Genomic DNA, 21,892 nt, shown 5'->3' on the forward strand with positions numbered 1-21,892 from the left:
ACCTAGATGACTGACTTCAAAACCAATCCACATTTCTTCCCCCAACAAAGAAGCCCTACAGTCTCTAGCTACTGACATTTACTAAAAGGCTCTTCCCTTCAGCATTTCCTTGCAGGCAGACCATTTTGCTGCTGCTCATTGGTTTCAACATGCTGCTCAAGAGGAAATGGATTTTTCTTTTCAATGAAATGCTCCTTTGCATTTTAGATCTATCTTTGGCCATCTGTCTTTGGCATGCTAAGAAAGGTTTCAGTGAACTAACCATGACAGCAAATAAATTATTTAAGGAAAGACTGGAAAACTGAAGTCAAATACAGAGTCTGACTGGCACCACTATTTGGAGTAGGGTATATATTTTCTTCCCCCTGCTTTTAACATATGAAAACCTATTGGATGTGTTTGTGTTATTCTCAATGTTTCGCAAGTTATCAGAATCATTCCAGCACTTGTCATCATCTTGGGGCCGTGTGACTTTCACCATGGCTTGTGAGGGCTGGAAAAAAATACCTATTTCTGTAAGAAAAAGTTAGAGTGTGGCAGACCAAGCTAGCATGATGAAATTAGCTGCAGTAAAATTCCAATGTCTTTGTTCCACCAAGAAATTCACCACGCGGAAGCAACACAGGGAAAAGTTACCAGTGTGCATCTACCTGCTCCAGCAGCTGCCGCAGCCGGTGAAGCTGAGACTCCAATTGTTTATTGTGATCTTCCAGTATTTGCATCCTTGCTTCCAGGCGGCCTTTATGTTGCCTCAGGAGCTTAGCTTCAGCAATGAGCTCAGCATCTTCGGAAGCATGCTGAGGTGATACAACGGAGTCAGGAGGTGATGCAAGAGGGTTTATTCCTCTACGAAGATGTTGCTCCTTTAGTTGCTCATATTCTATCTGCAGACTCCTGGTATATTGGAAACAGGAGCAGAGTGATGACTTAATACAGCAAATTAAAAGAAAAATCTTCCTTAGATCAAATGATGTTATCACCTCCAACTAAGAACACAAGTAGGTCATACAAAGACAGTGTTTTGATTGGTGTTTTATGGGAAGAAAACCCCCAAAACAAAAGAGGTGAAACTAAGGTATTTTATGACAGACCCATTCTCTTCTACCTGAGTGTTGGGTTACGCACAGCATACGGTATGATCAATTTTGGGTTTTTTTGCTAAAATTGTGACTGTTAGGCCCATCTCTTCTAATTTCCAACAGCTATATGTAGTACATGAATAGGTCAAAGAACAATGAGATGACCATTTAGACACCAGGTAGGATGACTACAAGACCTTTGCTCTTCTTCAAGGTCAGCAATGATGCGCTCCAACTCTCCTCGCTCTTCTTTTTCCACTGACTTGAGTATCTGAGCAGGACTCTGTGGCTGACTCACAGGCGACTCTCCTCCCAGCGTCTGACAATACTGCTGAATAAGGGCGTGCTCATCCTCTCTAGGGCAATAAAACATCACAGATAAGGACGGAGCAGTAAAACATTTATTTATTATGTGAGCAAACATCTTTGTCAAGCTGAGGGGTCTTGCTTGCTTATGAAAAATGACTATGAGAGCAGGAAATAAACCTGAAAATATTCTGCAAAAAAAAAAACCCATATAAACATACAATGCACAGGAAAAGGAAGGTTGACCTGTAATAGTGTAAGAGACCCATTTAATGTATGTATAAGGAACAAATGCAGCTGGTGACTTGAAAATGAATAGTGAAAGCAAGAATCTGGGATAGATCAAAGATGACTAATTTGGAATGCCATAAAAATAAATAAAAACAAATAATCTACCTGGCAGCTCCTTCCCTTTATTTTTTTTCTTAAACCATAAATAGGTGACATTTTAAATATTTTGTAGGAGATAATTTTGGTGTACTCTATTTACCTAATAAAATTGGAGAGAAAAAATTCCCCCAGAATTCTCCAAGAAATCACAAAGTAATGAATCTAGCTAGCACTCCGCACTGCACAACAGGACTGACAATGCTGCAAAAATAATGCTATAAGCTTCATATTGGCATGATATTTCCAGTAATATTCCTCCCTGTTCTGATATACACGTGATACCTTGAAATGCTTCAAGTGTGGCATATCTCCTCCCCCTTACAGACTCAGGGATAGAAATAAACTATAACACTGTTCTCTCCTCCTGATTCACATGAAAATTACCTTCTGGTAAGGAGATACAGAAGTTCTGACACTTTCAATTATGCTATAATATCCAAAAGAGTTTGCTTTTCTATAAGCGTGCCTTTCTTGCCCAGTTGCAGGCTTTTCTCCATAAGTAAAGTCAGATGGCTAGAAAGTGAAGGATACCATGTCCTAAAACCAGGTTACCTGCTTATGCGAGAAGAATAAATCAACAACAGAAAAACATATACTATTCATTTTTAAGACAGAAATAGCTGTAGCACTGTGGAAGCTGAAGAAAACCCTCCTTAAATCCTCTTCTTTGCTTGGTGGCTGTAAACCAGAGACTGCATGCCTTATGATACTGTGAAGTATTGCCCCTACAAATTTTACCCTAAAGATCTATACTCAAAGCATGGTCAGCAGCAGGGAGCAAACCACATGAACGTTTTCAGGTGTTATTTAGAAAAGACACCTTTTCATATTAAAAATATTTCTTGCACTGACCTTTTTCATTCTATTGTTGGAAAGAAATACTTCCAAGTTCTACTATTAAATGATTGTAGCCTGACATAATGAAAAGTATCCTCAAGGACTGCCTTTGAAAGCACATACAACAACTAGGAAGTTTGTTATATGCAAAGTATTTCCGTTCCAAGTGAAAAAGTGTAATGGAGCTTTTCAACAGGCTTTTTAAAATCTCCTGCCAGTTAATTTAGCATCTTTCACCACACAAGATTCAAATGTACAGTCTCATTTGAATGAACAGTAAAACCGGTTATTTAGAAATGTATAGCCTGAAAGAAACTGAAGTTATTTCTGCGGTGGCAAAGAACCTATAAATACATGCATGTACAAGTAAAACCCATCTGGTGTTTTTCAGGCCATGCACATGGATTGGGGGGTTTATCAGAATTAAATTCAAGCCTTGGGGTAAAGCGAGTAAATCCATATGACAGGAACAAATGAGAGTTGCAAACACACTGCGTAATGGAAGACCACAGTTTATCCTGCTGAACTGAGATTTTTTGGTAGCTCGGTATATCAATACCCATTTAAAAGCATCACCAGTGTTAGGAGCAAGGCAAAATAACCACAGATTTAATAAATACTGATTCCTGCTATGCGTGTTTCAGAAAAGTTCTCCTATCATGCAGTGAAGTGATTCAGTTCTTTGCAGTATTGCTTAAGACAACCTTTTTATTGAAGACTAATCCTGTGGTAGAACAACACCAAACCATTTCTTCTCGAGGATAACTATTCACTATCTACCCAAAGCTATCATGTGGTCTCCCATTTTCTGACTTGTCAGTGAAAATTTAGACTATTACAATCAAAGAAATGTGCATCAAGTAACACAAAATTATAGCCTGTGACAATTCTATCCACTTTAAAAGTTCATGCACTTCAATTACACCTAAGTTCATACACACTATAAAGGTTAAAAACAGGTACGGAGAGAACCTTTCACAGAGCTCTCCTTCACCCTTCCTTCTGTGAGTAACTACTAGCTTGCAGAAAGTTTACATGTAAAACTGAAAAAGGAACTGAACTGCCGAGTTTTTCAGCTTTTAAGGAGGAGTTTAAGGAAACTTGTTATCACTCGCCTTTATTTTGCATGGGTCTAGTTAAAACTGAAACAAAGACTAGTGCAGTTAATGGAGTTTGGATTGGGTCCTAATGTGAAGAATGAAAACTTTGTGGTACTTCTCCAGCCTTTAATCGTCTTGAGAAAAATCCCTAACCCCTTACAGTCAGAGTTTTGCTACGGTGCCATAAGCCCTATCAGGGCTCCAACCTCTGCGGTACATCGTGGGGCTTCCACAGCCCCACAGAACCCCCTCACTGCCACCGAAACAGCTGCACTGAGCCAGGAGTGCTGGCGAGGCAATGTCGCATCTTCAGCCAGGAACAGATTGTTAAAGAAGACTGGGGAGAGAATACAGCTTTGCCATCTAGGTTTCAAAAGACCATTTACATATTAATTTATGTGATAGAGAGTAACTACACATACAGCCACCTTTCATGCAAGGGGGTTTGTGTCAGAAAATTTTCACCTTATCAAGTAGTTTAGTCTGGTTATTTTAATGAGGCATCAAAAAGCTGCTGTCTGCTTTTCAAGATGATAAATTAGTTTATAAACAACTATGTAGGTCATTTGAAATTGATTTTTTTTAATATGAGTCTCTAAAGCTGGCTTTATTATATTTATTTGAATTTGTTAAATCTGAGATTCTGACAAGGTTCTGGATTGGCTATAACCTCATTTTTTAATGAAACTTATAATTCCCTAACAGAAAGAATTTACCAAATAAATGCTTACATACTTTTCACTGTACTGCAGTCTAGATGATGAGATCAATACAGGTAAACACAGAAAATTATTTATTTTGGACTCCTGGTTTCTCAGTCCAGAAAAAAATTAATTTCCCTCATCTCCCACCGGTTCAGTCTCAGAAACTGTGCAGGACAGACTGTGAATATTGACTGGCAGGCATCAGACCTTGCAACTGCCAGAAGGCTTTTTCATGTGCTGGAGGAAGGTCCTGATAAAAGAAATCTTCTGAAGGAAAAATGTATTTCTATCATGTGTTCCATACCTCTGGTCCATCTTGCAAAACAGCTATTTCAAAAAACCAGAACCTACAACCTGCACCAACAAACCACACAACTGCGATTAAGACAGATTCATTAGCAGCACAGGAGTCCTAGGGCAGGGCTTCAAATGACCCACAACATAAGGGAGTGACACATGTTCTGCCCAACAAACACTTCCATTTTGAGAATCATAGACTGAGTTGGGTTTGAAGGGACCTCAAAGATCACTTAGTTTCTACCTCCTGCCATGGACTGGGACACACTCCACTAGACCAGTTTGTGCAAAACCACATCTGACCTGGCCTTGAACACTGCCATGGAGGGGGCATTTACAGCCTCTCTGATAAATCTGTTCCTGTGCTATACCACCCTAAATGTCAAAAATTTCTTCCTTACATCTAATATACATTTACCTTCCTTCAGCTTAAAACCATTACCCCTTGTACTATCACTCCATGCTCTTGTAAACAGCCCCTCCCCAGCTCTAAAGGGACTTCCTCCTCTAAAGGAAGTCTACAAGTTATTGGAAAGATGCAATAAGGACTCTCACCAGAACCTTCTCTTCTCCGGGCTGTACAAGCCCCTCTCTCTTAGCCTGTCTTTATAGGAGAGGTGCTTCAGCCCCCTCATCATTTGCATGGGCCTCCTCTGGACTCACTCCAACAGGTCCATGTCTTTCCTGTACTGGGGACCTCAGAGCTGGATGCAGTACTCCAGGTGGGGTCTCACCAGGGCAGACTAGAGGGGCAGAATCACTTCCCTCAACTTGCTGGTCATACTTCTTGTGATGTAGCCCACAATACGCCTGGCTTTCTGGGCTGCAAGTGCACATCCAGGACTGTCTCCTGCAGAATTGGTTGGACATGGCAATCACCAACCAAAATAAACGCACAACACCAAAATAAACTCCTCAACCTTTCTCAGGGGTTGTTGTCCTGAAGACCCTGTGTGCTTCGAGAAAAAGCTAGAAGTACACAAAGTCCTCAACAGGAGGAACTGCAGTTCCATTTCAGTATTTCACCACAGTAGAAAGCAGTAAAAATGATGTCCCAAGAGGTCAGAAGTACATCTCAAAGGAAAAGAGCACCCCAACAAGGAAACCCAGGGAAAATGGCTTTTGAAGTAACCTATTCTTTTTGTGGATATATATTTTCAAGAGGTCTATTGTGAATCATGCATTATGCATGGAGGAAGCAAGAGGCAAATAATATGGCATATAACTTCCCTTGCATCAAGACTACACTGTGGAGAAAAAAACCCCCATTTTTTTCCCGACAGTCACTTTTCATCGGTATATTATTTTCTCTGATTAAGAAAATTGCTAAATTAGATTTCAGACAGTAAGGTGTGGGTATTTGTGATTCTCCTTAATAATTTTTGTTTTTCCTATGGCTTTCATACTAAGCACCATGTGTTGAAGTCCAGACAAAATGTACCTGGACCTACTGATTCTATAAGAAATATTAAAGTAAGGTTAAAGAAAGTACTCCAAACTGCTTTTGCTTTTAACCTACTTGTTTTTCTCCTAATTTTATCATCATGTGGAACTACTTTCTCATTGCAACAAGATGCCTTATATGATTCAAGCACTACATACTGGGAGGCTCCAGTTTGACTTATGACACATTGAGTGGTAACCAACGAGAAGTGCCATTGGCCTTTATGGCTTGTTCCTACCCTTGCACCTGGGTGCACAGCTCACTAAAATAAAATTTCAGGTATGTTCTAACCCTGCCTTCAGTTGACCGTGAAGTGGTAGCAACAGTGCTGCAGTCTTGAAGATAACTGGGCAAAGGCATTAATCAGTAAACAGTTATTAAACATTCATAATTATACAGAAAGTGTTTATTCTCTGTCCAGTGCAATCAACCTCAGTATGTGCTAGACAGGATAGTTTGTACATTACAGGAATAAGAAAGTTAAATTCTTGTCCTATTTTCCCAGCTTATTTTTTAATCTTTTCACTCTACTACAACGTGATTTGTCAAATTATGAGGCACAGCTTTCTGTTCAGGGCACTATTTATAATTCTTTGTTGCAAAAACTTCATTTTTTCCTTATGCTCATCTTCACTGGTAAAGAGGCCAGTCTGCTTTAAAGATAAAGATGTTTTTGAATGAATTAAAGCCAAAGAAAATGCATCACAACAGCCTAGCATAAACATTCAGAAATCCCTAATGTATAGAGAAGATAACATGAAGGAAAAACATTTTTATTCAACATGTTTATACCACAAAACTCATGCATGTGAGCATTAGGATGTTTGTTAAGAAGCTGGATATACTAGTAGATGGTATGCCTTTTTTTTTTGCTATCTATAAATATTTTTCCAATTGAAGAAAATGGTTTTTTTTTTATGGAAATCACACACCTTTAGGGGAGGGTTAGAAAAGCTTACTTAGGGAGATAACATCATAGAGACATTCAAGACAACAGGTTAGTTAAACACAAACAAAATGGTATTTGAAGAATGTTTTCTTAATCAAATGGCATATTTCAAAAGATTCCTTCAAAAAAACCCTCATGATGTTTAACTGACAGCAGAAGTTCTCTTACTGGCATTCAAATGTAGAGGACTTTTTACACTCTTTGGAGCACGAAGACTGTTAAAAAATTGTTGATGAACTTGTGAACCTGACAAGACCAAAGCAGTAACTTTCCAATATTAAGTGCAACTATGCTTCTGTTTACAGTAAACTGAAGGACTCTTGAAGACCGATAGAAATAAGATCACAGAACAGAACTCCAATTATGAGAAACAGAGAATTTGATTTCCAAACAAGTAATCATGTTCTGAAATCACATTTTCTGTTCAAAAAAATACCGTAAAACAATGAGATTTTGTTCAGATAGGTTTTCAGCAGGGGCATCTGAGCTGAAAAACTGTGCATCTAAATTTCAAATTGCTCCTTCAAATTGGATCTATTACATGATTACTAATGACTCTACCACACTAATTTCTTTGTCACGCTACGCTTAAACAATAAAAATAGAGCTGAACTATAATCCTAAATTCCCAGTGTTCCAGCTGTAGGCAACCTATTATCCAAACAGTGATCCAAACTTCATAGATCTGTAAATGCCTGGAAAAATTTCTTCACTGAAAGCTTTGTTAAGCACTGGAACAGGCTGCCGAAGGGAATTCATCGAGTCACCACCCCTGGAGGTATTTACAAGAAATGATGTGTTGCTTAGGGACATGGCTTAATTTTGACCTTGGCAGTCTTAGGTTTATGGTTGGACTTGATGATCCTAAAGGTCTTTTCCAACCAAAATGATTCTATGATAATAGCTTCACTCCAAACTTTAAACTGCAGTTCTTCAGAATTTTGTGAGCACTTCGGTATTTACCTTAATAAAAGCTTGCATTACTAACCGCAAATAAAATAGAAGGTGCTATTTGGTACAAGGTTACTTTCTTGTCCTCCTTGGCCTCTAAATCTCTGCATGTTTTGTTTGTGTAGCAGTCGTCTTTTGACAATGGGACTGAAACCCCAGCTCAGAGGTCCCTCTCATATGTTGAAACAAAAGTTCACCAAGTTCAATCTTTTTCATAAAATAAAGGTCATTTTTATAGGTAAGCAGGAAAATTGCATTTAAATCACATTAGAATCATCAGCTTATTTGCTTGTAAAAATGAATTATATCCATCCCATTTTACTTTTTGGATGGATGGTGATGGATGGATGAGGAAATTCATTATTTGCAATATAAACTCAATCAAGAGTATGAGCATTTAGCTGCTTTCAAGTTTTCAGCTTTCCTGCCAAATGACAGTATGTTTGCTCTCTTTTTTTTTGGAAGATAAATCAAAAGAGATTATCTTGGCTGCATTTCTCTCACTGGTGAGCGTACCAAGGGCAGAAACACATGAAAACAGTCACACATGAGAAGTTGTTTTTTAGCTATATAAATAGAATTAATTAAGCAGGAAAGAGGAAAAAATTAAAAGTGGTCATGCGCTTCTCTGAAGTACTTTAAACCTCAAATTGTTAGTACATTCATAGATAGAACAATTTCATTATTAGATTTTAAAAAAGTAATTGATAGTATTATTGAGAACAATAGCTTTCTGTAACTAAAGCTGAGCAATTTCTGCTTCCTCTTTAAAAATGTTGATGGCACTCATTAATAAATTAAGAGAGCCAGAGTCCTACTGCATTGATTTAATTAACAGAACCGATGATACAGTGGGGGCAACAAATTATTTTTAAATTGAAAAAAATCGTATTTAATTCATCAGCAGTTCCAGGAGTTCTAAGCTTTCCAGGTTCGACAATACATTTTAGTGAAAGCTTTTATTGTAAAAGTGACACATAATTCAAAAAAGAAAAAGGTGTTGATAAAATTGATGTAGGATTGTGTTTATATCCCCAGGTACCAACAGATGGATCAGCAGCCAGCAAACTGAAATATAAACAAGCCGCAGCAACACTATTCCAGCTCTGCAGAACCTTCAAAATGTAGATAATTTTTTTGTTGTTTGTTTTTTTTTTCCCCAATGAGAAAATTGTCCTGGGACTTAGAACAAGATATTGACACACTCCATTGTCCACTTCGACATAGAGGGACTTTTTTTTCTTTTATACTATAATAAAAGCAGATAAGGAATACAAACTAGAACCTATAGAACTTCACTTTTGAAGCAGAATGGCTGACAAATGTAGGATTTGCTTACGTTATCAAATGAGCATCATCGATTTCCACAAGTGGTGCTAGGAATAACCACATTTATTCAGGCGTTCTTGGGGTCATAATTATTAGTTACTTTCACTGGAACTAAGTGCTGCATTACAACCCATGATGAATTTACCGTACATCTGTAACCAAAGTTCCTGGCAGCCATAATGAGTGCGAGTTACTTACACGCTTCCTGTGTTGGAGCTGCTGTCTGTGAGGAAGGAGCCATTGGTCCTTTCCATCTGTGCGAGCCTGAAAGGCAGGGAAAGATCACAAATTTCAGGGAACGTGCTGCACAATTTAAATGGAGGCACTGTGAAAATCAATTCTACTTAGAAACAGCTCAGATATGCCAAACTTGCTAGACATGAATAGGAAAAAAACTCCTAGATTTTGTGACAAAAACCTATAATCCAGAGGACTTTTATGTGAAACTTGTGCTATGATTAACTAATTCTACTTGCCAAACAACAAAGAACAAGTATACTTTCTATCTCTAGTATAATTATCATTAGCACCACCACAACTCTCATGGTAAAATTAGTTAAAGAGATGTTTTCGCAGATGGTTTTCTTTTTGAATTTTGTAAAGCTGGGCTAACAAAAGAGGATGAATACATTTTAAACATAGCACATGCAACAACTGAAATTATGCTTGGCAAATAACATCACACTGTGGACAGACAAGTCCTGGAAAACAACACAAAACCCAGTGTAGTTACAGGCAGTCATCGCCTATGGTTCCTCATTTTGGAAGGAATTAATCTAAAAGGAATGGATTATTATACTTGTCCTGGTGAGCTGCATTAGTCTGGGCTGTTTCCACACCACCTGACATCACTCCCCATAATGTCCAGGAGGGGAGATCCTGGGTGTTCCAAGGAAGTTTGAGTGTAGCCAGGGCATCTGGTCAGTCCTTGCAGCACTCTGTTCTGGTCAATAAGGTACTCTGTGTTGTCACTGGGTGTGACTGAAATTTGCTGCAGGGCTGTTATTGTTCCCCTTTCATGGTGCTTTGTCAGTAAACTGTCAACTCATGGAGGCTCTGTCTGTTTCTCCCCCAGGAGTGAGTACTGTGTGGTGCTCAGCTGCTGCTTGGGGCTGAACCACCCCAATTCTGTATGTATAAGACAATATAACTCTTAAAAATTGCAGCAGAAATTTTCTGTCTATTCAGTTTTCTAGCAAAAATACACCTTATATGTACAAGATACATAAAAACCTAGGAGTACTCAATGCTGCATGCACACTTTGGACTGGATAATATACAGCTATTTCCTTTAAAGATATCTTAATTTCATACATATTTTTGCACGTGTGTTCTGCAATATAATAGACATCTTCAAACTTCTCTTTGAAAGTACTATGCAAAGCCTTAAAGAAATAGGAATTCTGTTGTCATCTTTTAGCATTGAGCAAGCTTTTTCATCTGCACTTTTGTTAATATTCCTCAGCATTGAGAGAAGATAAACACACAGGACAAAGTTGTCTCGGCTGTGTTGCCCCACCACAGCTGGAATGAGACATTGTGCTCCAGCACCTCCCCTGAAGGGAAGGACAAACCTCTAAGTCACTAGAGACACTCAGACCATCTCTGCTCTGGGACATCTCAAACAGTTCTAGTTTATGGTAACATGTTTAGAAGTCACCTTTGTAATTCTGATTAGCTCACAATCTTTAAGTCTTTGATGAAACATAATTTTCAAAATTAATCTTCAGAGCCCCTTTTTGTCATATAGGGAAGTAGTACAAACCCCACTATTTTTCAGGGAGAAGTGCCTGCCCTGAATCTCTTTGCAAGTAATTAGATATCCCAAATTACAAATGCAGATTCTACCATTAACATCACATTTCTGATCTCTGTCATTTAGTGCTTTGAATAACACCTAGACCAGGAGACAGCCTTTATCAGGGAGCAGAGAGTGACAGGGAAGGGACACTAGAGTTGCAAAGAGTCTTCAATGCATGATACAAACTGAAAGCTGAGAAAGTGAATTAGAAGTAACTCAGAGTTAACAGTACAACAGAAGAGGGTGACAGTATTGGGTTGCAGGTATGGGACTGCAGGACAGACTCATTCAAAAATGAGTTGAATGTTCTTCATCAGTGGCAATAAATATTTTAAGCCCTAATATACAATTTCTGCTGGGCTCAGTCTTCATAGAATCATAGAATGCTTTGTGTGGGAAGGGACCTCAAAGACAGTCTAGTTCCTCCATCCATTGCCATGGCCAGGGACACCTCTGCCCCATCTAACCCGGCCTTAAACACTTCCAGGGAGGGGACTTCCACAACCTTTCTGGGAAACCTGTTCAATTGCCCCACCACCCTCATGGTAAAGAATTTCTTCCTAATATCTAATCTAAACCTTCCTTCTTTCAGCTTGAAGCCATTGCCCCCTGTCATATCACTACACTCCCTGGTGACCAGTCTCTCTCCCTCTTTCTTGTAGGACCCTTATAAGTATTGGTAGGCCATAATTAGGTTTTCCCTGAGCCCTCAAATCTCCAGGCTGAACAAGCCCAACTCTCTCAGCCTGTCTTCACAGGAGAGGTGCTCCAGCCCCTTGATCATCTCTGTGGCCCGCTTCTGGACTCGCTCCAACAGTTCTATGTCCTTCCTGTAGTGGGGACCCCAGAGCTGGACACAGTACTCCAGATGGGGTCTCACCAGAGCAGAGTAGAGGGTCTTCTTAGGGAAGCCCTGATAATATTTCTTGAAAGAAGCTTAATTGATAAGAACAACAAAAAATATTTACTAGTCTATATGGGAAATACAATCCAACTAAGAAGCACACAATAAAAACTCCGAGAAAGATACAGAACTACATCTCCATTTTTTTATAGTTTATTACTAGAGAAAAAAAAAAATGTTGACTAGTTTTAGATTGCTTACTTATGCAGCAATCAGTGTTTTTTAAGGTTGTGATTTTGCTAAATAATGTCTGCCGACAGTGGGCACAGATCTAGCTTTGTATCCTGAAAGAGCTCTGAGCAGTGCTTGGTCCACCTTCAGCAAGTTGAATCCAGTGCAGAAATTACAAGAGCTGAGGGGTAGGAGAGGGAAAATGGGGATTGCTCGGTCCTTAATCATAGAATCACAGAATGTGTGAGGTGGGAAGGGACCTTTAGAGGTCATCTAGTCCAACCCCCCTGAATGAGAGTGCAGAGTTGGAGATGCACTTTGGCATGGAAAACCACAGTGTTGTGACACCACAAGCTGGGAAAAAAGGGCATAGGGAGACAGAAAATTCTTACATCTTTCTAGAGAAGTCTAGTTTATTTTCTCCAATTATAGATTCAAGGAAATGTTGGGTGATTTACAGGATTGACATGTTCCAAATAACTGAAAAGCATTACAACTTTACCTTTGACAAGTACTATTCTACTAATGAGGGATGAAAATATTCATTGTTAGGGGGAAAAATAAAAGTAGTTGAGGCTGACAGTGGGTAGCCCTTCAGTATTAGTTTCTGCCCTGCAAAGATGTGTTTGGTATCCTAACTGCCTTGAAGCTTTCTTATGATGCCCATAAATAAGAATATAGCTAACTTAAATATAAGTGCTGAATCTTTACTCAAAAAGCTGAAAAAGTGAACATTGACTCAAAAAGCTGAAAAAGTGAACATTGTTTATTAGTTATGAACAGATACGACAATACAAATGCCAAAAGGAAAACCAAGTCAGTTCCCACTGTAATATGTACCAGTTTTTTGTTGCCTAAAAGCTGGGTGATACTTATTTTTCAGGGCACCTCTGGTTAGGGCTTAACCATCACCAGCTCTGACTGTACAGAAGAGAGTTCAAACCACAGAAGCATTGAGATAGACTTGGTGTAATAGACATTGTATCATGAAAGAACTAAGCTGACCCTATAAAAAGCAGAGCATAAACCATCTGTAATTATTATATAGTCTGCTAAAGTCAGTGGTAATGGATAGTGTCAACCTATCACAGAAGAAAATTAAATCCTGGACCTAAAATCCTACAGGGAAAAAAGTGTATCCAACAAGTTCAGTTTATTTCAAAGGTTAAAATGAAGAAACAAGAAAAACAGTATAGTTTAGAAATAACAGACAGTAATTCTGCAGCAGTTTCCATTCAGTATGAAATATTTAACCCATCTATTTTATGTTTAATATGACTGTATTCAGAAGCTAATGATTTAAAAACATTTGACTTACTTCTGAGTACAGACAATTATATCCTTTTAATAAATAATGTCCAGAATATAGAGTAGATTAAAATCTGCAGGAATCAATCACAAAAGGCAGTCTACTGGTGAGAAACTGTGCATGTCTTACCTAGTAGCGTACTGCTCTATCCTGGAGTGCGTGTCATCATGAAACAGATGTGGAGACTGGGAAGGGCTAGTTAAAAAAAAAATGTAATAAAAATTAGTGGTGTCTAAAGCAGTTCATGATACAGACAACATTATTTTTAAAATTAGACTGATAACAAAGATATAAATTCACAGTACTGCTTTGGGTCAGCCATGCCCTATAAGCACATGCACATCAGATTAGTTGCAACTGAGCTCAAAGAAAACCATCAGTATATTAAGATTTCCAGACAAAGAGGTTCTGCATACTCACTCATATTGCTCTGGCCACATACTGATGAGAGTGATAGGACTGTAAGGAAAGAAAAAAAAAAAAAAGAAAAAAAGAGAGAGAAAGAAAGAAATAAACTATGAAACAAACTTTAGTGCCATTTAAGCAAGAGAAAGCTGGAGAAACACAAAATATTTTAACCAGCATCTCAGACCATTTGAATCAGCAACAACTGATTTAGCAAAGGATCAGCAACAGATACTGACATGTACCATGGAGCAACAGGAGACTGACTTACATACTTCATTTTGTTAAATAAAAATCAATTTAAAAACAAATATCTAATCAGTGTTATTGATTGAACTGCAGTTCATAAACCATAATCAGTTCATTTAAATTCTGCTCAAGTACTTGAGTTTTCATTTTAAGCTAACTAGGAAATATATTTACAAAATTAAAAAAAAAAGGTGGGAAAACCCCACCATCAAGAACAAAAGCTCCACAGTAAGTCAAAGTTATCAATACTTATTTTTCTTCTGTATAGAAATAAACAGAGGTAAATACATATTGCATTAGATTCTGATACTTGACTATTTACGATTTCTTATTTGATGTATTTTTTTCATTTAAAGGAATGTATTACCAAGTTTTGCCACCTGCAGGTGAGAGAACCAATACCAACAGTTTCCTCAGCATGACACTGGCAATTTATCTGTATATTTCCCACATGGCTGGACCAAGAGTTTTATCCTGACCTACAATTACAGTTTTGACATTCCAGTTCCTGACACCATGGCAAACATTCATCACGTCAAAGCAGCGTTTCTTTCCTGCGTGGGTGGCAGGTGAGGACTGCTCCAGTGAGTAGCATTTTAACTTTTAAATGTGTGCTGCTTCCTTAGAAAGCGGGCCACCAGTAAACACCAGTTCTCAGATTGTTTTTTGCTGGTTCTTAAACTGCTATGAGCAGGTTTTGTTTACTTATTGTAAATAAAGTGCACGGTCATGAAAACAGAGTGCGGACAATGGCGCTGCACTACTGCATGCAAGCAGAGCACGAATGTTGAAGCGTCACTTTTGCTGCTGCTCACTAAGCGGTGCTGCATCCAGATGATACAGTAGTACCACAGATGCTGGGACATTCAGGAGAGTCAATCCGTGAAACTACTTCTAGCACCCTGTCAACACATCTTAATTTTGCTTTTAAGAGTGTCCTCGGCTGACAACTACCAAATAAGTAAATAAAGTGGAGTATTTCTGCCAGCACCGTTAGTAATTCTGTGGAGATACCGAGAGTGCTCTTTTATTAGCCCACCTATGCTTCTGATGCCTGTAGGAACCCAATTATCTCAGAGATTTCTAAATCCAGGGACTTAGAGATAACCAAGTAAGCAGTGCAGTTCCAAAAGCTTGGTATCCCCAAAGCTATAAAAGTCTTCTCTGAAAAACAACCATTTGGCCCCCTCCAACATCACCTGCCAAAGTCCATGCCTTTATGATAAAATGCTTACAAAGTCAAAGTATAGAATGTGTTACTTCTTTAAAAACAGGCAAGATCTGCAAATAGTAAAATAATTTATATAAAATCATACAGCACAAGGCCCTGCAGCAGCTTTTCATTATTTCTTGGGTTTCAACTTTTTTGGATTTTAATTGAATAGGCCAGTGACCCCAGGAGCAATTAGTTTATAACCAAGCTTACGTCTCAAGGTTGTCACCCTCCAATACTGTTTGCACAGGCAGGTAGCCGAGTCGGGGATGCTTCGCAAAATACTTCTTGGACCGGAACTTATTCTTCAGCACCTTTGTGAAGTCCCGTACGTCTTCCCCAGATGTTGTCTTCAAAAGTTAAAAGAAATTAAATTGAACAAAGTTAAACAGCATTGAGATAATAGTGCTGCTACTGTCCTGAAAAAGGATATAAAGTAGAACTTAAAAATGTTAATGACATTTAAATTGCCTTTTTAGTGCCCTGAAATATGATACAATTATAGCGGTAAGGCACTTGCAGATCCTCTTCTATTGGAAAGAAAAGTGAGGCTTCAAGTTCCCAACAATAAATTCATGGAATCTACCAATTATTTTATAAATTAGAAGAAAAGACTGAAACAGGTTCAGATCTTAAGCTAAACATTTATACCCAGTCTTACAGAACGCAAAAATTTAATTTTTCATTAAAAAAAAAGGTAGCAAGTCATTTGCCAGAAATGAGATACCCTTAGCCATTGAAATCAATCTTCATAGCATACTCGTACACATGAAGATTGTGACTCACCTCACAAACCTTGTAATGACTCTGATGAAAAAATACAGCAAACAGCAATGGCTTTTAAAAAAAAAAATATAAAAAAAATCACTACCACCCCCCCCCCTTATATTCACAAAGTGCCACAAAATACTTACTGAAAAGCTTTATCATAAGATGGGGCCAGTACATGCTAAAATATTCTCTGCTGCAAGGGCCAAGTTTTCAGTGTTCTCTTAAGTTACCAGATCTCTCCCTAGCAGGTTTCTGGCACTATCTCTATCTCTACCACCCCACAGGTGAAGCACAGGCAGTGTTCAAAGGCACAGCCAGAGCCAGGCCTGATAAGAAGCTTACAGACTAATTCTATCACCTCCTTCCTACCACAGGATAGGACTAGTACAAAAATAAGCCACACGATTCTGCAAGTCTAAATTTACAAGTTACAATTGTCAACTCTCACCCATCGCCCCAGCAGATCTTTTACTGGTCCCCACTGACACAGCTTCTTCCAAAACTTAGTGTTTAGCCCCATATCTCACCCTAGTAAGTTTCTTTAGAACAGAATTACAATTGATGCAACTGCTTTTAAAAATCATTTTAACTGGAAACAATCACGGCGATAATGCCAGCACTGCTTTGGTAATGCCATTCAGTTAACTCCTGCTATAAAAGCAGGGATACAAGCAAAACATGCAGGCATAAAATACAAGGTGAAAATGGTAATAAAGAGATCTACAGGAAGAAACAGTAGTATATAATATGCCTTTAAAGTCTATGTTCTTACAGGCTGCCCTGAGAATGGTCCCCATCACATGCAGCAGTTACTATTAAGCACTTCCTCTTGCAACTGCAGTAAAGAGAAAGTGGCCATTCACCTCCTGCATCAGCTGAAGATTTTGTACAGAACACTGTAACAAACTACTGATTGTATTTCTGTACGCCTTGCTTTGAAAGAATCCTGTAAAGGTAAAAGGATGGCAAAGCAGATAGATATCCACAAGGAAAACAGAGTGGAAGACTTTTCAGTTTTGTAAATTTTTTCCATTATGTACTGCAAAGAGGCCTAGAAGCAGGTCAGACAAACTATTATCCAATTTTAGCCTCTACTGTCAAAACATAATACTTCCCTATTCACCTAAGTACTTCAAATGTATGCATAATATATGCAGCTACAAATTCTGTAATGTAAATCAGATGAGACACAAAAATTGTAGATTATCAAACTGATGGTATGTTTCTCACATGTGGCTTTAACAAGTAACGATAAACCGAGCAATTTAGGGATTAAGAAATGTTTGAACCCCTGAGTTTTAATACAGGTAAATTCAGGGAGCTCTCACAAAAAAGAAAAAAAGAAAAAAAACCCAATGAACTCTCAGAAAGCATCTGCTCCAACCACTGCATCATCCAAACAAGGAATTTGAGGCAGCCCAGAGGGCTGTTGTTCTTACGCCACGGTAACTCCAGCAGATGGAACTCTGTCCCAAGGTCAAGGAATGAAAGTTTTAGTACCTACACATTGCAGAAATAAATGTCTACAGAGATGCCAAATTTTCCTCTGGTATACTCTATTTGGTATGACCCAGTTCCTTGGAAAGACTAGTATGACTGTGTACTGACTGAGGACAGCACTTAAGAACCACTTAAATTTGATCAGATTTGGAAGAATTTTCATTTTCATTTACATGCCACCAAGTCGCAGCTTTTAGAAGTATTTCTCCTGTGTTCTGTGCATATAACCACACTGCACAGTCCAATCCAAAATGCCACCGAGAGAGGTACTATAACTATTTACTTTCAAAGAAGAATAGGCAGGCACTGTTGTGTAGAATCTATCTGATACACTAAACCAAACAGGTAGCTTGTACATCTTCTTACACCATGACATCTCAATCATTTCCACGCAAGTCAATAGCATCAATACCATCATAGTTACAGCACTACTTCAAAAGCAAAGAAAAAAAATCCTTTCCTTCACTGAAAACTTCAACCAAAAAGACCACACTTTCAAACTTAATTGAAAATCTCAGTTCTTAGAAGACATCAAAGTTCAGGAAGGAATGACTAAGACCCATGGCTGGAACACATAAGTAACTAAAAACACCTCTAGCAGGTCTCAAGGAGAAAATCTGTAATAACTGTCAAACTGGAATTAGCATTCCGATATACCATCAGCCAGGCATAAATAGAGTCATGAGTCATAAACTAAAACCAGATAAAACTCCTTGTAATCCATGTTTAAGAAACTGGGATTTACATGCAAAGTGGTGTAAAAAACAGAATATGCTGAGACATGTTTTTCATATGTAGGTTAAAAAAATCCCCTTAGCAGTTGGTTTATGGTTGTATCATATTAGAAATAGAATAAGTCTTTTTTGGGAAAAAGTACTACCAAGAATCTACTAAACCAGTTGGAGACCTCTAAATTAAATAATATACTAGAATATTAAAAATATAAAGAACATAAATGAAACATATATTATGTGAATAAACACTATATATTATTCATAATATATACATATTTATTTCTCACTCTCTTTTCAAGGAAAAAAAAATTAAATAATAGTAATGATGAAAGTTCTAACAATTTCCCATTCCTTTCCCTGCACCTACCTGTGTAAAAGAACTGCACCCAAGTCATCAATCTCTTAATTACGTTTCTTCTACTATGTCTTAAACAAATCAAAAAGAGCTGTTCTAATATACATGTAGAAACCGATTCCCAGAAGAGATGTGAACCTCACCAATGAACACCACCATTAATTAACCCTAGCCAGACATTTATGGGTCATGAGGAAGCTGGAGAGAGTTGTACACAGACATTCAACACAAACAATAACAAAACAAGTTCCAAGCTAACATATTTTGTATAATAAGACATGCTGAGACAAAATTTACTGTCTAAAAGAACATGTATGCCGTTTAAAAGGACTTTTTAAGGTTCACATTAAAAAAACACAACAAAAAATCCCCCAAAACACTACAAGTTTTTTACATCTCCATATTTGTATTTCTTGACATTGTCTGTAGTGTTTGGTAGACATGGTACCATGAGTCAGACTGTTCTTTAAGGAAAAATTCCTAGACCTACTCACGGTACCACCTACAATATGTGCAGATATGATCATAGCTGTTTCTTAAAGCAGCTGTCAGGTAGGTACCACTGGGAGACTGGAAACTCCCCAGAGTAAGATGTGGGGTAAAGAGACAGATAATTAATTGCTTTTTTTAAAAAAATGACACTTAAGAGTGCCCTTCACCAACAGCTTAAACACATTAAGTTACATACATTCATTCCTCTTCCAAAAAGCACCCATGCTTCTCACATCCCTTCACGGAGGAATGAAACAGGATACCACAAAAATTAGTGTATTAAAGTTATAATAACTGCATTTATGGCTGTCACTGCCACAGCAGTGATGTCTGCATTACCCTTCTGTGACCACTTTCAAATAGGGGCATTTCATAGCAATTTCTCACCCAGAGACTGATTGTAAATTGTGTATATTAGCTTACTCAAATGAACTCAAGCTGTAATATCAAGAGTAACTAACCACAAAATTTAACAAATTAAGTTGCAAAAGGGTAGCAGATCACATAAGCTAGCTATCTGACCAACTGTAACAGTGAGACCTGGAGGAAAGCACATAGCCCAGCTGCTACATATCAAAGGCTATGCTGACCAGATAGCTATTCTTCTCAAGGCAAAGAGTAATCTCTGAACTCCACAGCTGGAAGTGATGTTCTGCATGCAAAATAGCCAGATTCAACCATTCTTGCCACTTTCTTTCATCTTCCCCAGAGAACAATCCCATTGTGATAACAGTGAAACGTCATGCTTGGTGCATTTATGAGCATGTCAAGATGAAACCACTGACTTACTTATGTCAGTTTGTTGCTTATAAAGCACTGAGGCTGCTTAATGTTCAGGAACACATCTGTCTTCTTTGGATGTCAGTAGGAATTAAATTTTCAGATGACTTACCTAGAGGAGAAGTCTTAACAGGCACTATTGCAGATAAGCTTTATTGTGCTTGAAAAAGAATTCAGTCTAGGGTGAACTATCACACAACCAATAATTCCTGATATCTTGCCTATCACATTCTGAGCTCTTTCAGGGAAATAAAACTCTAGTCATGTGGAAGATGAAGGGGCTAACCTTCATTGCCATCATTTTGTATAGAAAGGCTACAAAACAAACAGTTCCCAAAATAAGGGGCTGTGCCAGGTGAGTGGAATGTCACAGAACTACAAAAATCGATTATACTTTCATTGAGGTCAGGAGATAACACTGCTTGCAATGAGAAAATTTTCAGAACTGCTGATTTCATATTTGCACATTACCTCAGAAAAGATGCTTTTAAGGTTTTGCCATGGAATATCGGAGTGGCAAAGTGGAAACAGTTTGGAGAAAGAAAACTGATGCAGTAACTATTTCCACATGAAGTTCAAAAGACCCATTAGTACAGAAAGCCACATTAATATAATACAAGTACCACAACTGAAAGAACTTCCATTCAAAAAAAGAAAACTAAAAATAAATGATGCACATATGTATTTAAGCGCATCCTTGAATTAGACACTAGGAAAATCTTATAAAATTTTTACACATCTCCATGTAAAATTCTACATTAAAAATCATGTTTCTCCATCTTTTCAGAGAAAGACTGCTTAAAGGTGAAAAAATAACTTTGCATTTCTACTACTTAGAGACAGTAATGTGTTCAGTCCCTTACCCCATCCATCTCTCCATCCTGAATGTAAGAAAAAGAAAACATAGCCAAAGCTATTATCATCAGTTCTTGCATTTCCAAAAGCAAGGAAAATAAATTGCATGCTGATGTGAATGATAAATGGCATTACAGGTTACGATTCAATAGGTTCACATAACTACCTGGTATAAGCAGCCCTGTTCTGAAATTACAAAGCAATTCTCACCTGATGCAAATATCACAAAACTCATTAATACAAATAATAATCAATTGCAAATTTAATCTTAAAAACAGATTCCTTTTCCTGTTCTCCAAATTATTTTAAATTGAAGTAGAAGTCACTGAGTTTCAGAGAAATCCCTTCAAACTCTGGACTGAACTCTTCACCTGAGGACAACCCAAAGATAGTTCTCCATTTGCAACTAAGCTGTAGTTCTGAATGTCAGATTTACTAACCAGGGAAGCTTTTCCCCTAATTATTACTATTATTTTTTACATTAATGCATACATATACATTAACAATAAGAGAGAGAAGCTAGTGTTTAATAAGGGAGTTTGATGAGTGCATGCATTTGTATTCTGCTTTGCAACAGTGGCCCCAAAGGTAACATTTTAACATTAACAGGCTTTGAGTTTGTTTGAAAAGCTGGAGTAGATGCACTCTTCCTATTCAGGCTTTCTGTACTGTAATATAATGGATTCTAAGTAACAATTTTTTGGCCTTTGGTACCTTTTTTGTATTTTTTCTTTTTTATTATTTCATAGACCCAGGTCTATGCTCTTTTTCAGGCTTTATTCTACTTAAACATACAAGCTATTCTCACTGCAAAGAATTTTGCAACTTGTGACTATTATATTGCATTAAAGGAGTTCAATATGTAGAGAGGTTTAACAACAAATTAATACACCCTAGTGCATTAATAAAAATAGTAATACAAAATAACACTGGATTCTTTACTCCTGACCTAATTCAGATGAGATTA

At 37.8% G+C, this 21,892-nt stretch overlaps 1 protein-coding gene across 1 annotated transcript in view; it reads right to left on the reverse strand.

The window, feature by feature from the left end:
* The window catches only part of UTRN (utrophin), a 380,556-nt gene that overhangs the window by 11,060 nt on the left and 347,604 nt on the right, over window positions 1-21,892 (reverse strand). Inside the window, exons 65-70 of the mRNA XM_084262364.1 lie at window positions 15,652-15,788; window positions 13,992-14,030; window positions 13,701-13,766; window positions 9,585-9,650; window positions 1,277-1,435; window positions 651-894 (exon numbers count right to left, since the gene is read on the reverse strand). Coding sequence (XP_084118490.1) covers window positions 651-894; window positions 1,277-1,435; window positions 9,585-9,650; window positions 13,701-13,766; window positions 13,992-14,030; window positions 15,652-15,788 — 711 coding nt within the window. The remainder of the gene's footprint in view (window positions 1-650; window positions 895-1,276; window positions 1,436-9,584; window positions 9,651-13,700; window positions 13,767-13,991; window positions 14,031-15,651; window positions 15,789-21,892) is intronic.

Source organism: Gallinula chloropus (genome assembly GCF_964237585.1).
Source record: "Gallinula chloropus genome assembly, chromosome: 3".
Lineage (NCBI taxonomy): Eukaryota > Metazoa > Chordata > Aves > Gruiformes > Rallidae > Gallinula > Gallinula chloropus.